At 39.4% G+C, this 15,599-nt stretch overlaps 1 protein-coding gene across 1 annotated transcript in view; it reads left to right on the forward strand.

Annotated features, from left to right (window-relative positions):
* The window catches only part of Ptpmeg (protein tyrosine phosphatase Meg), a 558,329-nt gene that overhangs the window by 303,109 nt on the left and 239,621 nt on the right, over positions 1-15,599 (forward strand). Inside the window, exon 14 of the mRNA XM_090403197.1 lies at positions 3,781-3,895. Within this exon, the coding sequence (XP_090259323.1) occupies positions 3,781-3,895 (115 nt within the window). The remainder of the gene's footprint in view (positions 1-3,780; positions 3,896-15,599) is intronic.

Here is a 15,599-nt window from a genome sequence, read left to right on the forward strand (position 1 = left end):
GGTACCTGTATCGCTAAACCTCTTTAAATTGCATTAACAGTACCCAAAACCAACACCACACTCATTGGTAGTTTGTCTTTGAGTCATGGATGTGTGCTGAGAAAGATTACATAATTTTGCATACTTTCTTGGAGATGTATCTATTTTATAGCTACACAGAATGAATAAAATACAGGTATCCCTTGATTAACGCCATTAATCAATCCCTCGATGTTACCATGTATATCAAAATCGCGTTATTCAAATCTAATAATCAATGGTAAAAATTACAATTCATCAATGGTCGATTACTGTATTAATAATTCGTTTTATATGGTACTCTTTTAGGAAAGATAAAAAATGAATGCAAAGTAAATGTTTAATAAATGCTTGTCCTGCATTAGTTACTGCAATTTCTTTATCAAAACAGTTATCAAGAGTCATTTGAAGAGTTTTAGTTTTTTTTCTTATCAGCATAACAAAATGGCTCTCTAGACTTCGGCAAACAAGCATTCTTCGATTAACATCTGGATCCATATCCATTATTTGCTGCTTAAGCTATTCTAAACTGCAAAATATTCCATCCAGTTCTTTGATTGTTATCTCCATGGGAACCATCTTCACATTCTATTTGTTCATTGTCTTCATATGCATGTTGTTGTTGTTGTGGTTCAATTTCAAGAATATCATTCTCACTGAAATCTTTTTCGATTTGAATCCAATAATTCTTTAACATCTTCTGCATCAACACTATCAAAACCAAGGTCTTCACTAATTGCAATGATTTCTTCAACCACTTTGTTCATAGGATTTTGAAAAACCACCTAAGTCATTAGTGCGTTCTGGGAAAAGATTTTTCCAAGCAGCTCTCATGCAGCTAGAAGACACTTACTCCCACGAATCATGAATGTTTTCAATGCGTGCTTAATGTTAAATTTTTTCCAAAATTCTTGGAGCGTAACCGCATTTTCTCCCATTGTTGTTTCTACTGCGTTTGAGAATGTCTTTTACGAAAATTTTCGAAGAATGTAATTTGTAAATACAGCAGAACTATTAGAGCTTGTAATACACCCTCTCTTAATGCTTAATGGAAGGAATGATGTCATCATGTTCACGACTTTCTTTCTCTTGGCCAGGAATCACTCCTCGAGGCTTGCATGTTTTTGCATGGTAAATTTAAAGGTGCGTTAATTAAAACTTGCTGCATATAATGAAGGGATTGTCGCAATTGATTTTGCTGCGTTAATCAAATCCCGTGTTAAGCAAGGGATACCTGTACTATGAATGTCAACTTATTTATACTATTAAAAACACACAACACTATTTATCAACATCTTATAGACAGTTAAAACAGTCAGCACTCAATCAAAATAGTGAACCAAAACCAAAATTTTCTCCAATCAATGTCATCCTTCCATAATTATTCTTTCTTTTGCTGGCTACATATCGAAAGAATTTCTTAGGATTCTTTTTGGCTTCATTAGCCAACTGTTGTTCATACCTCTCTTTAGCTACCCTCACCTACCAAGTCACCCTCCTTGCTTGGTCCTTGTAGACTTCATGGAATTGGTTATTTTCACTTCTCTTATGCTGCCTCCGCAATGCCCTTTTTCTCTGTATCACATGCTTAATCTCTTTATTCATCCATCTCACACCCACCTTATTTAACCTTCTCACCCTTGGAATACATTTAGACATTGCATCTACTAAACAGTTTTTGAAAATCCCCCCTCTCCCCTCCCCCCAAAGCTGCATTGATCTCTTTTCCAGCTAACTCCCCATTCCCTGCTACACCCTCAAGCTGTCTCCTGAGCTCTTCATAATCACCCCCCCCCCCCCCCCCTTGTAGTTCCACATATACCCTTTTCTCACAGAGGTCCTCGCACTGCTGGCAACACCCAGGTAATCACCTCATGGTCACTCTCACCAATTAGTGGATGATTTGACACCTCGTTTACAATTACATCCTCTGATGAGATGACCAAATCCAAGACCCTCAATCCTCGTGCACTCTCGCTCTGTTACATACTGTCTGAGGTAGTTATCCCTCAAAAACTCAAGAAACTCATTTCTTTACTTCCAGTTGCTATCTCATCATTCCAGTCTATATTGCCATAATTAAAATCACCCATAATGATCACCCTTTTCTTATTTACTTGGCTAATTTGATTGTAAATTTCATTATCACCACCATCCACCATCCCACCAAGTATTTGATTCCATTCACCTCTATCTCACACCATACTGCCTCAAAACCACTGGCACTATTTCCCTCTTGCATTTCCACTTTATATGGACATAACTCTTTCTCTATTATCAATAACACTCCCCCTCCCTTTTTACCCCCTCTATCCTCACGAAACACATCATACCCTTCCATCTCTATTGCTGTCAGGATGTCATCCTCTTCCAACCATGTCTCACTTATTCCGACAATCTTTGGGTGAACAGACGCAATTAGTGCAACCATTTCATCTGCCTTGTTTCTTATACTTTTGCATTTGTATACAAACACAACAGCTCATTTCTGGATCTACAGCTAGTTCCACTGATACTACCACTCTCTCAATGTGATCTCTCCATGCTCGACTGGGACCATTTCCCTTTCTGCTTCTTCATTTTAAAACCCTTTTCAATTCCAACTGTTTCCTCTTGATCCCTGGTCATCCCATTCCTTTCCTGCCTACACATGCTCACCTCCTCTTGGAGTATCCACCTTTCTCATGCTGTATACCCCTGTCCACCCTGAGCCTCCCTGTTTCCCCGCTCCTCTTACACATCCATTCTCTCATTTTCTATACCCATACCACTCACTTCCCCATTCATAACCACCTCTTCAATCTCTCCTGTCTTACTCTCCCACTCTTCCACATCACTGAACTGTTAAAAGGAAAGGTCAGAGTAAAATACATAGGCAGCAGAAATGTAATCTCTAAGAACAGTTAATAACAAATAACAAAGGATGCACAAATATTTGACCTATAAATAATGAAGATATTAGAAGTGAGCTAGGTATTTACAACTTAAATGAAAAGGTCAAGGAATATAGAGTGAAATGGAAAGAACATTTATATAGAAAAGAAAGATATCAGCTAGCAAAAGAAGTAGATAAATATAGACCAGTGAAGCAAGAACAGGCAAATGCTCAGTCCTTGATAATAATAAGAACTTTAATGTAAATAAATAAATTATTTTATGTTCCAAAAGTAGTATTTTTTTTATCAAACTACCTGACATTCAAGATTTTTGCTATTTATCAGTTAGGCAAAGAAGACTATCAACGTTGCATCTGTCTGTACCTTCAACTCTGTCACCAATATGCACCTACAGACCTAAGCTATCGTGATAAATTTTATTTCTTTATGAAGATTTTTTTTTTTGCCAGATGTGATATATTTTCTTGCTTTTAATTTTGCTTGATCTTCATTATGTATTTTAACTGCACTAAATAGTTAAAATACATAATGAAGACAATGACATGATATGAATAAATTATTCATATAATGTCTCCGGTTTATCTACACTCTATTGTCGCTTATTCTTTTATTGGGAAGATGTACTTACCTGTCCTTATTTTTGCAATGAATTAAGGAGCAGAAGCTTAAGCTGACTTGAAGCAGAAAGAGTATTTAAAGAATTGTTGTAGACATCAGTAGAATTACCAATAAATACTGCCTTATGGAAATAAATGTATGTTAGTATATATCTAGTAGTATAATTTACAATAAAGTAGCACGTGCATTCTTGTCATTTGAGTTCAAGATTTACTAATTATGTGTTTTGTGTTATTTTTCTAACTAGTGCTGAAACCACTGCCTTCACTCCAGCAATTCCGACCAAAATGATTGGCTATGCAGATGAGGAGAACGGTACTGATTTCTATGAATTACCGTCCTACACTGCTGAAACCATTGTGGTAAGATACTTGCTTTAATTATTTATTTTTATTTTTATTTGTGTGTGTGTGTGTGTGTGCATGCGTGCTTGCTTGCTTGCTTACAGATAATCTTAAGAATAGGCATCCATATTCCTCCGGCAAGATATGTCATTATTTTTTCGGCTTCATGTATGAGATTTTTATGCATAAAAATATTGCATTCATTGACATCATTGCTTCAGTCATGTGAATCCCATGATTAAATTATAGATAATTAAATTAACTTAAATAGATAATAATGTACATAAAGTTATTTTATCCTTGTATGCTTTTTTTTTTGTAGACAAGTACATACGATGGTGATCTTTTCAGATCACCATTATTATTATTATTGTTCCAGGAAACTCCAAGGAGTCGACAGACTCATCGAGGGAGGCCCTAACATCATGACTGGAACAACTATTCAACATTCACACAGTATCTATCATATCTTGCCTTGAACTCGTTCATGGTCGTAGCACCCACAACAGACTCTGGAAGCTTATTCCACTCATTCACCACTTTCCAAGTAAAAAACCTAGCTCTAACACCCTTGTCAACCACGCTCTTGCCCAGCTTCCATGCATGGCCCCTAGTCCTCCCACCACCAGTCATATTTTCAAAAATATCTTCTGGATCAATCATATAAAAACCCTTCAGTAATTTGAATGTCTCAATCATATCACCCCTCCTTCGCCTATCGTCCAATTTCTGCAACCCACAAATCCTCAACCTATTCTCATAAGGTTCATTCCACAGACCTGCTATCATCTTGGTCACTCGTCTCTGGACCCTCTCCACTTCCTCCCCATCACGAAGAAACCCTGGTGCCCATAACTGGGCACAGAAGTCCAGATGGGGTCTTATCAAGGCTCGATACAGAGGAACAACAACTTATTTGTCTCTGCATGTTCAAGTATTTTTCAGAAGCCAAGTGATTTGGTGAGCTGTTTTAGTCACTTTCGCAATGTGCCCCCTAAACTTCAACTCCCGATCCACCAGCACTCCCAAATCCCTGGCCTCATCAATCTCCTGGAGTATGGTTCCACCAATGCGATATACTGCTGCTATTCTTTTCACCCCAAAGTGCATAACCTTACACTTTGCCACATTAAACTGACATTCATTTTTCCTAGCCCAGTTCTCCAAACTATCCAAATCATCCTGTAAAATTTTGACATCTTGTGCACTCACAATTGCTCTACCCAACTTTGCATCATCAGCAAACAAGTGAACACTTCCTCTCAAATCCTTTCCAATATCATTGATGAACAAATTGAAAAGCAGTGGTCCAAGAACAGAGCCCTGCGGCATTCCACTAGTCACAAGACGTCTTTTTGACTCCACTCCTGAATAAACCACTCTCTGGTATCTCTCCTTCAACCACCCTCCTATCCATCTCACCAACCCTATATCTATCCCCATCTGCTCCAGTTTACTGATTAGGGTTCCATGTGGTATCCTGTCAAAGGCCTTGGCTAGGTCCAGTAGTATCACTGTAAACCCATTACCCCTATCCAGTTCAGACGTCACTGTGTTATAAAACGTGAGCAAGTTACTGAGGCATGATCTACCCTTCACAAAACCATGTTGTCCCCCATACAATATCCCATTTTCATCTATCCAATCCTGTATTCTTTTCTTGACTAATTTCTCTAAGACCTTGACAATGATTCCTGATATGCTAATCGGTCGGTAATTTACAACAGCAGTCTTGGAACCACCTTTATGCAGTGGAACTATTTTCCCCTCCTTCCACCCGCTCGGGACTAACCCAGACCCGAGACTCAAATTAAACAAAATGGTCAAGGGTACTGACAATTCTTTAGCTGCTTCTCGTACTACACGAGCTGGTATACCATCCAATCCCACAGATGTATTGACATTGAGGTTATGCAATAGACTACTCACCTCCACTTCATTCACCACAATTTTCGTATAATCTACTGGTTTATTTGTTTCTGCAATGTCACCACCTGGATGATATATTCTTGCAAAGTGCTCACTCAGTAACTCGGCTATCTCAACTGATTCAGTTACCTCCCTACCATCGGCATTCTTTAAAATCATTCTGCCATGTACATTTTTCCTTTTACTTGCTACATATCTAAAAAACTGTTTGGGATTCTCTTTAGCCTGCATGGCTAATGTTCTTTCATACTCCTTTTTTGCTTTTCTTACCACACTCGTCACCCTTCTGGCCTGTGCTTTATACTGTTCATGTGCCTGCCGGTCACCTTTCTCCTTAAATTCCCTCCATAGTTGTTTCTTTTTTTGCAGCTCAAGCTTAATGGTGTTATTCATCCATTTAACCCCTACTTGATTTATTATTCGGACTCTAGGTATACAGTCAGCCATTGCTTCATGCAAGCACTTCTTAACTACCCCCCATGCACTATCATCTTCTAGTCCTTGCAGTTGTACATACCATGGCACTGAACCAATCAAACTCCTAAGCTTGTCATACTTTCCAGCCCGATAATTCCACATGTACCCTGTCTTAAATGAAAATTCTACACCTTTAGCCACCTCCCAAGTCAAGACCCTATGATCACTCTCACCGATTGGTGGCAATGTGGTCATATTTGTTACAGCCAAATCCTCAGATGTAATTACTAGGTCAAGCACTCTCTGACCCCTAGTATTTTCCATTACATGCTGTCGCAGATAGTTATCCCTTAATAACCGCATAAAATCCAATTCTTTCCTCCCGATTGGTATTCACTAATACCAATCAATGCGACCATAGTTGAAATCTCCCATAATAGTCACCCTCCTTCCACTCATTTCTTCTAGTTGCTTGTGCATAATGTCACCACCATCTTTTCCATCACCTGGTCTATAGCAGCACCCAATTGTATATTTAGTTCTGCTAGCCACAATCTCACACCAAATGGCCTCAAATGTGCTCTTTTCTCTATCCTGCAATTCAACTTCAAAGGAAAAGAGAAATCTACGTATCTTAGCCAGATAGAATTCTCTTTTCCTTTGCCATTAACTCTGGATATTTCTCTTGGAACAACAAAATCTACAAGCAGATAGAAGGAACTGCCATGGGTTCCCCCCTCTCACCCCCCCTTGCCAATTTCTATATGGAAGATTTCGAAAAACGAGCCATAGACTCAGCCCCACTCAAACCTTCTATCTGGCTAAGATACGTAGATGATGTGTTCTCTATTTGGCCTCATGGCCCAGACACGTTAGACTCCTTCCTCAGTCATCTCAATAGTCTACATCCAAGAATCCAGTTCACTATGGAAAAGGAAAAGAACAATTGTTTACCCTTCCTAGACACCTTAGTCACACGCCTGCCTAATGATACACTCACCTTCACCGTATACAGAAAACCCACACACACAGGCAGATACATTCACAAACTCTCCCACCACCACCCCTCTCAACAATATGGCATTATTAAAACTCTTACCAAGAGAGCCCACAATCTTTGTTCCAGTGGAACCGCCCTCACTAATGAGCTTAACCACATACACAGCACTTTCCTCTCCAATGGCTACAGCGATCACAGCATCAAAAAAATAATCAACTCCTCCCCCATTCCCCTTCCTTCTCGTCAACAAGATTTTAAAAATGCCATCACCATACCCTACATCCGTGGCACATCTGAAAAAATAGCCAAGATACTAAAACAATACAATCTACACACAGCATACAAGCCCCACCGCAAACTGGCTACCCTTATCCGTTCTACAAAAGATCAGCTCCCTCCTCTCTCTCTGCCTGGAGTTTACAAAGTACCCTGTTCCTGTAAGCTGGCGTACTTTGGACAGACAGGCAGATCAGCATCCATCCGTCTAGAGGAACACAAGTCTTACATCTTCAAACACAACTATGGCCATTCAGGCTTGGCTGACCATGTTTTGGACACCACCCACAAAGTATCATGGAAGAAAACCACCATGCTCCACCACAGCAAATTCAAGAAAGAGAGACTTTTCTTAGAAGCAGCAGCAGCTCTCAAAAACCAACCAAATCTCAATAAATATGGGTGCATTAAGCTTCCGAAGATTTGGGAAACACTCATCACCAGAGTTCCCACCTTACATTCCAGGCCACCTACTACTGCCCTTAGAGGGCGCTCTACCTAGATAGGACTTTAGTGTCACCCACGTGGTTGGGCTTAGTATTGTTTGTTATTTGTGCATATGTTACATTAATTTTTTTGTAATTCCCGTAGATGTCCTAGTGACTAGGACGAAATATTATTATTATTATTATTATTATTACGGGTATCTCCATGGAGTCAGTAGACTCATCGCGGGAGACCCAAACTAGCAAAACAATATCTGTCATATCTCTTCTTGAATTCATTTACAGACGAAGAGCTCACAACTAAGTCAGGCAATGAATTCCACTCATTCACCACCCTCCAGGCAAAAAACCTTGTTCTGACACCTTTGTTAACCACACTCTTCTTTAATTTCCAGAGATTACCTCTTGTTCTTCCATCACTATCACACAGCTGAAACATTTCCCCTGCATCAATCCTATAAAAACCTTTTAGTAATTTGAATGTTTCTATCATATCCCCTCTTCTTCGCCTATCAACCAATCTCTGCAATCCACAAGCTCTCAATCTATCAATGTAGGGAGCATTTTTTATATCACTCACCAACTTGGTCACTCTTCTCTGAACCCTCTCCACAGCCTCCTCATCTCCAAGGAATCCAGGTGACCAGACCTGAGCACAGTAATCCAAATGTGGAAGTATCAATGCTTTATAAAGGGGAATAATAACCTCTTTATCTCTGGATGTCAGTGTGTTCCTCAACAACCAAGTAATCCTATGTGCAATCTTGGACACCTTAGCAATGTGTCCTCTGAACTTCATCTCCCTATCTACCAATACCCCTAAGTCTCTAGCCTCATCAATCTCTTGGAGTACCTTTCCATCGATGTAGTACACAGCTGGTAATCTTTTAATCCCAAAATGCATGACTTTACACTTTTCCACATTGAACTGACATCCATTTTCTTTTGCCCATTTTACCAGCTTATTTAAATCCTCCTGCAAACTTTCAACATCAGCTTGAATTTTTATTGCACTACACAACTTTGCATCATCAGCAAACAACTGAATATCTCCCTTTAAGCCGTTTCCTATATCATTTATATACAAATTAAACAACATTGGCCCAAGCACAGAGCCCTGAGGTACACCACTGGTCACCTGCCTCATTCTGGACTCGGCTCCTCCATACACCACCTTATGGTATCTCTCCCTGAGCCATTCTCCTATCCATATCACCAATTTAATAACCATTCCCATCTGCTCCAATTTGCGTAACAGTGTTCTATGGGGTATCCTGTCAAAAGCCTTAGCAAAATCCAGAAGTACCACTGTGTAGCCAGTTCCTTTGTCCAACTCGGATGTTATTCTATTATGAATAGTTAATAGATTGCTAAGGCAGGATCTACCTTTAACAAAACCATGTTGGCCTCTATAGAGTATCATATCCTGATCCACCCATTCTTGAATTTTGTCTTTAACCAACTTTTCCAATACTTTTACCACTACTCCTGAGATGGTGATTGGTCTGTAATTCAATACCGCAGTTTTAGAGCCACCCTTATGCAAAGGAACCACTTTGCCTAACTTCCACTCCCTAGGGACCATACCAGAGTTCAAACTTAAATTAAATATCCAGGTAAGAGGGGTTGACAATTCATTTGCACATTCACGCAACACCCGAGCTGATATTCCATCTAAGCCTACTGCAGTGTTTGCATTTAAGTTTTGCAATATATTTAATACCTCTGATTCTTTAGCTTCAATTCTCACATTAGGTATTGCTATAGGTATAGAGATATCCTCACTTGGGTGATAGACTTTTGAGAAGTGATCACTCAGTAACTCGACTATTACATCTGATTTTGTCACCTCAATACCATCAGCACCCACTAAGGTTATCCTTCCGAAGTCATTCTTCCTCTTACTTGCCACATAGCGGAAGAACTCTTTGGGATTACCCTTGATCTCTTTGGCTAAGGTCTTCTCATAATCTGATTTAGCTTTTCTTACTATGCTGGTAACCTTCCTAGCTTGAGCCTTGTACTGCTCATGGGTGTCCTGATCGCCCTTCTCCTTGTAAATTCTCCATAACATTTTCTTTTTTTGCAGTTCAAGCTTGATACTACTGCTCATCCATCTAATGCCTGCCTTGTTTGACCTCCTGACCATAGGGACACAATCTGATATTGCTTTCCTCAGATACCTTCTGATTTTATCCCAAGCACTGCTAACATCTTTCCCTTGCAATATGTTTTGCCATGGGATGGCTGCAAGCTCACTCCGAAGCTTGTTATAATTGCCTAACCTGTAGTTCCGTACATACCCCTTCTTAATAGAAAAATCCACAGATTTTGCAACCTCCCAAGTCAATACCACATGATCGCTTTCACCAACTGGAGGTAACGAGGACACCTTACTTATGCATATAACCTCTGAACCAATAACCAGGTCCAACACTCTCACACCACGTGTCCCTTCAGTTACGTGCTGTTTCAAGTAATTATCTCGTAGAAGATGTATGAACTCCATTTCCTTTTTGCTACGTGATATTTCCTCCTTCCAATTGATATCACCATAATTAAAATCCCCCATAATAATCACTAAGCCTTCACTCATTGCACTAAGTTGCTGATGCATGAATTCAATATCTTCCCCCGTACTCCCTGGCCTATAGCAGCATCCAACTGTATATTTGGTTGCATTGGTCACTATTTCGCACCAGACTGCCTCAAATGAACTCTCATTCACATGTCTATCATCATGATATACTACTTTCTTTGGCTGCAACACATCAGCTATCATCAACAGTACTCCTCCTCCTGTTCTATCTTCTCTATCCTCCCTGAAAATACTGTACCCATCACATTCAATTCCAGTGACCACATCTTCTGCTGACAGCCAAGTTTCACTAATGCCTACAACTTTTGGTGAGATTTCACTGACTAATGCCAAAAATTCTTCTCTCTTATTTCGAATGCTTCTAGCATTGATATACAAAAATTGCAGATTCCCTCTAGATCTTGTACCGGCTTTAGAACTGATATATAAGTCACTAACTACCGTAGTCCTATGCCGATTTTTATCCCCTCTCTTCTGCAATTTATTCTGCCTATAAGGATCAATAAATACACAATCAGTGCTAAAGTTTCTCTCTCTTACACTCAACCTTTTCAATATTAGTTTCCCTGCCCAATAACTTCAACCTGTTCAGAAAACAATAACTCCTTCAATCGCTTATGTCCTTCCATGTTAAGATGCAGTCCATCTCTAGCATACAACTGCCTTTTTCCTTCAAACACACTCCAAACATCAACAAACTCCAGACCTCTTTTTCTGCACATTCTTGCAATCATATCATTCATTATCATTGCTCGTCTACTTAACTCGTAATTGTCAAAACGAGGCAGCACACACACTATTCTCCCATTGACACTTTTCCTCTTCACAATATCTAATAATGTTCTTAAATCTTTTCCTACCCGATTTATACTACCTCTCAGGTCATTCGTACCCACCATAACTATCATCTTGTCTGTTTCATGCCCTCTCTTTATCGCTAAAGCCACTCTTTCTATTGTCCCATCAGCCCAGCACTCCTCATGCATACCACTCTCCATACCCTTAATCATAGAATCACCATATATTTTACCACTCTTAACTTCATTCAAGTCCACACTCATGGACTCATTCTCTACACTATTCAGCATGACTCTCCCAGCTTCATTACTCAACTCTCTATTACTTACCCCCCCACTCTCACTACATCTCATTTCTTCTAGGCCACTTGTGGTTTTATTATGTTGACTCCCAATCACTCCCATACTATTTATTACTGAATCATTCACCAAAGACTCACCCATATGTAATCCTGTTCTAGTTTCTTCAGCTAAAGTAATCTCTATAGTCCTAATTTCTCTGTTTAACACATTAAACTCAGCTTTAACTTCCAGAATCTCCTTACCGATCACTTCCACTTCCTCATGAAGAAGATGAAGGTCATTTTTCATTTTCATAAACTCCCGCCGAAGTTCTTCCGCTACGGTCCCGATGTCAGCTTCCATTCCTAAACGCTCCAGCCTATCCCGACACTTCTCACATACGTCGACATTTTCTTTCTTCTCATTTTGCCAGACCGACCACAGTTCCTTCACATTTTTCGGTGCATACATGTAGCAGTTTCCGCAACGCATCCATTGCGAAAAATCTAACGCTGAGCCAGCCTTTCGTGTAGTAGTAGAAGTCCTCCGCGCCGCTGACGTACGTTTCTTGTTGGACGCCATCTTTACACGTTGTTATAGTGAAACAAACGGCAGTGAAAACACAATATATACAACACAGTTCTAAACAATAATACCACTGAAGGACACTTGTTTCTAACCGATGCACAATTGCAGCATAATTTGTGACAAAAAGCCACACTATATTTAACTTTAAAAACACGTTTTCTAGACTAGCTAAACTCGACCGCCACATTTATATAGGAAGCATTAAAGTCTATTTTAATTCTTTTTAAGTGTTGTAAAAATATCCATTAAGCCTCCAACATGATGTCCTCACAGCACTTAAGCCTCTACACACGAACTCTCAGAACAGTAAATTAATATTGATACCTCAAGTTTGCTGTTTAATATACCAGCTTTGTTATATATTTCCATATTTAATTTGCCACCTTTCACTAAAAATTGCACCTAATGAGCTAAAACATTTTACTTCTATGATGTAGAGGAATCCACGTATTTCCCATAACTAAAGAACAAACACGTGATAACAGTATAAGATAGGATATTTGATTAGCTAAACTAGTTATCTAACCTTTTGTACTGAGTATTCCAGAACACCAGCATAAAAAAAACTAAACGAACAATGAGAATTTCAAATACATACTGATTATGACTATGTCCTGTAAATCTTTTTTGAATGCAACTATATGGGTTTACATTATAATATTTTTTGGAACTTAAGGAGGAAAATGCTATTTTACACAACTAGAAATTTCAACTTTTATTTATTTATTAATGAATTTATTTTATTTTTTATTTGAAATATGGAGAACATATCCACGAGAAGTTGGTCAACTTATAGTACACTAATACCATGGATGAGCAATAAGGAACTTGTTCACATTTGACATGAAAAGTTCTGGATTGTATTCCTGGGGAAACGTGGTGAAAAACTATTCTAGAGGGCAGCAGTGGAAGAGATGAATGAAGAGGAGGAGAAATTTGTTCTGTCAGTTTGCGGTTGAACTGTGAGAGAGTGTGGTTGGTTGTTGCACACTTGTTTGGAGGGATTTTCAAGTGGGTGGGGGAATTATTGATGCTGATTCTAATGAACCGCAGCCATAGCAGTATTTACAGAAGATGCAAGCTGTGGAAACTGAACGCCTGTATGAAAGTGAGTGGAGTGCATTAGTGAGCAAGGGATTGACAGACCATCTAACCGTACTTTTCTGTATAGAATCCAGTATTTTCAGGTGGTGCTCTTAGAAACACGAACCCAGATGTGAGTGCAGTATTCAGTGGTCGAGCAGATTTATGACTTGTGTAGGGTTAGGAGCTGTTTGGAATTAAAGTAACACCTCAAGCGTAAGAGGAAACCTAATTTTTTGGATGTAGAGGAGGCAGTACTTGTGATATGTTTGTGCCAAGAGAGAGATTTGAGGTTAGAATTATTCCAAGAAAGCAAATCTCATCTTTAACAGAGATTTGGGTATTGTCAAAGATAGGCTCGGAAGAATAGGATTCTTTTTTTTAAGGGGGTTAGAGTTCTTCATGTTGTGGTGATTTTGTGGTTTGCATGACTTGTCAAATGAAAAAAAATAGTGCAATGTGCTGTCATCAGCTAAACTATGTACTGGGTTGGAAGTCATATGGAGTAGATCATTTATATAAAGGAGGAAGAGAGAGTGGACAAAAGAACAGAGTATTGTGGAACACCAGCATTAGTTTTATAGATAGAAATTAAAGAGTCATTCACCTTCACTCAAAGTGAGCATTCAGTCAGAAAGCTGACTACTTAATTGCAGAAGTCAGGAGACAGACCAAATGATGGAAATTTACTTAATAGACCTTTGTTCCAAACTCGGTCAAAAATCCTGGAGATATCAAGGGCAACCACTTGAGATTCACAAAACCTTTCTGTGGTGTTTGTCCATAGATAGATGAAACTGCTCATAAGCAGTGAAAGAATCCATTTTGTCAGTCATTTATTAGTTCAGAATCTCCAAGGTTGCAATGGAGTTGGGTATTGATGGTTCTTTTCATAACTTTAGAAAGAATTGAGGTGAGAGAAATTGGACAGTAGTTTGAAGGTAAAGATTTGTCACCCTTGTTAGGAATAGATTGTACAAGGTCTAATTTTCAGACAACAGGATAGATACTAGTGGAATAAAAAAGTGTAAATAGGCAGCATGGAGTGGGAGTCAACTCTGCAGCACAGACCTTTAGAACAAATGCTGTGGCACAATCAAGGCCAGGAGATTTTTTGGTATAAAGTTTAAGCAAAATTTTCCGGATTGCTTTCTATCAAAAGGTCAAATGCAGCATTGAGTGCTGTGTGTTTGGAATGGTTGGGAGACATTTACCATAATCAGCTATGCAAGAATTGCAGAAGCAAGAAGCCAAGAGGTTGGCTCTTTCTGTGGGTGATAATGCAATAGTATCATCTGGGTGTAATGGGGAGTGATTGGGCAGAAGTTAGCCAATAGCTTTTTCTAGAGGCCAGAAAGCACTGCTGCCATTTAGGCAAGATACAACTTTCCTGCTTTTAGCTCTCTCAAAATCAGTTTTGAATATGGTGATAATTTTCTTGCAGCTATTCTGGGCTTTGGTGTAAGTAGTATAGGAAGATGGAGTTTTGGATGCAAGCCAGTTGACGTATGCCTGACTTTTCTTTTTCAGCCTTTGCACATCTGTGTGTGAACCAAGGCTGAACATAGGGGGACAAGAATTTAGGATTGAGCAGGGAATAATTGTTTCCATGCTGATGAAAATTATTTCTCTGATTTGTTCTGCACATTGGCTCAGATGGTTGGAAACAGTAATCTAACCAAAGAAATGCGGCATGGAAGTTGTGAAGATCATCCCACTTGGATTACTTGTAGTGCCATACAGTGTAAGGATGTGAGTGGTTGTGTATGTGTTGCTCCAATGGGGGGAAGAGATCTGTACTACATTGTGCTCTGAGCTGCCTAGAGAGCAGACAGTGGGGACGAGAGAGAGAGAGAGAGAGGTCCATGGTGTCTGGGGAGTAATTGGGGGTTATCTGGTATTCTGGTGGGCATGTTAGTGATTTGTGCGAGATCGTTTGTATTGCAAAAGTCTCAGCCTCTACCTGCTTGATCTGTTCAGTTGGAAGAGGGCAGCCACCTGATGTTATGAATATTGAAGTCTCAGAGGAAGATGACTTCACTGTCAGGAAAGCTGTGTTGAAGAAAATCAACATTTAAGGAAAAGTAATATAGTGTACAGAGTGGTGTTGGCATTAGGAAAGCAGTAGAGACAGCATATGAAGTGGGTAGAATGACGTAGAGTGATTTTTAGCCAAAGCAGGTCAAAAATTGGGAAATTCCAGTTGGATACTCTCTTGCAATGTATATTGGAGCAAACATGTGCACAGTACATAGCTGGGAAAGCAGAGACGAGTAATGTTTGAGGAGATTGAGATTTGAGTTTC

The sequence above is a fragment of the Typopeltis vanoorti genome, chromosome 13, assembly GCF_054136105.1.
Source record: "Typopeltis vanoorti isolate ZY-2024b chromosome 13, IOZ_Tvanoo_1.0, whole genome shotgun sequence".
NCBI lineage: Eukaryota > Metazoa > Arthropoda > Arachnida > Uropygi > Thelyphonidae > Typopeltis > Typopeltis vanoorti.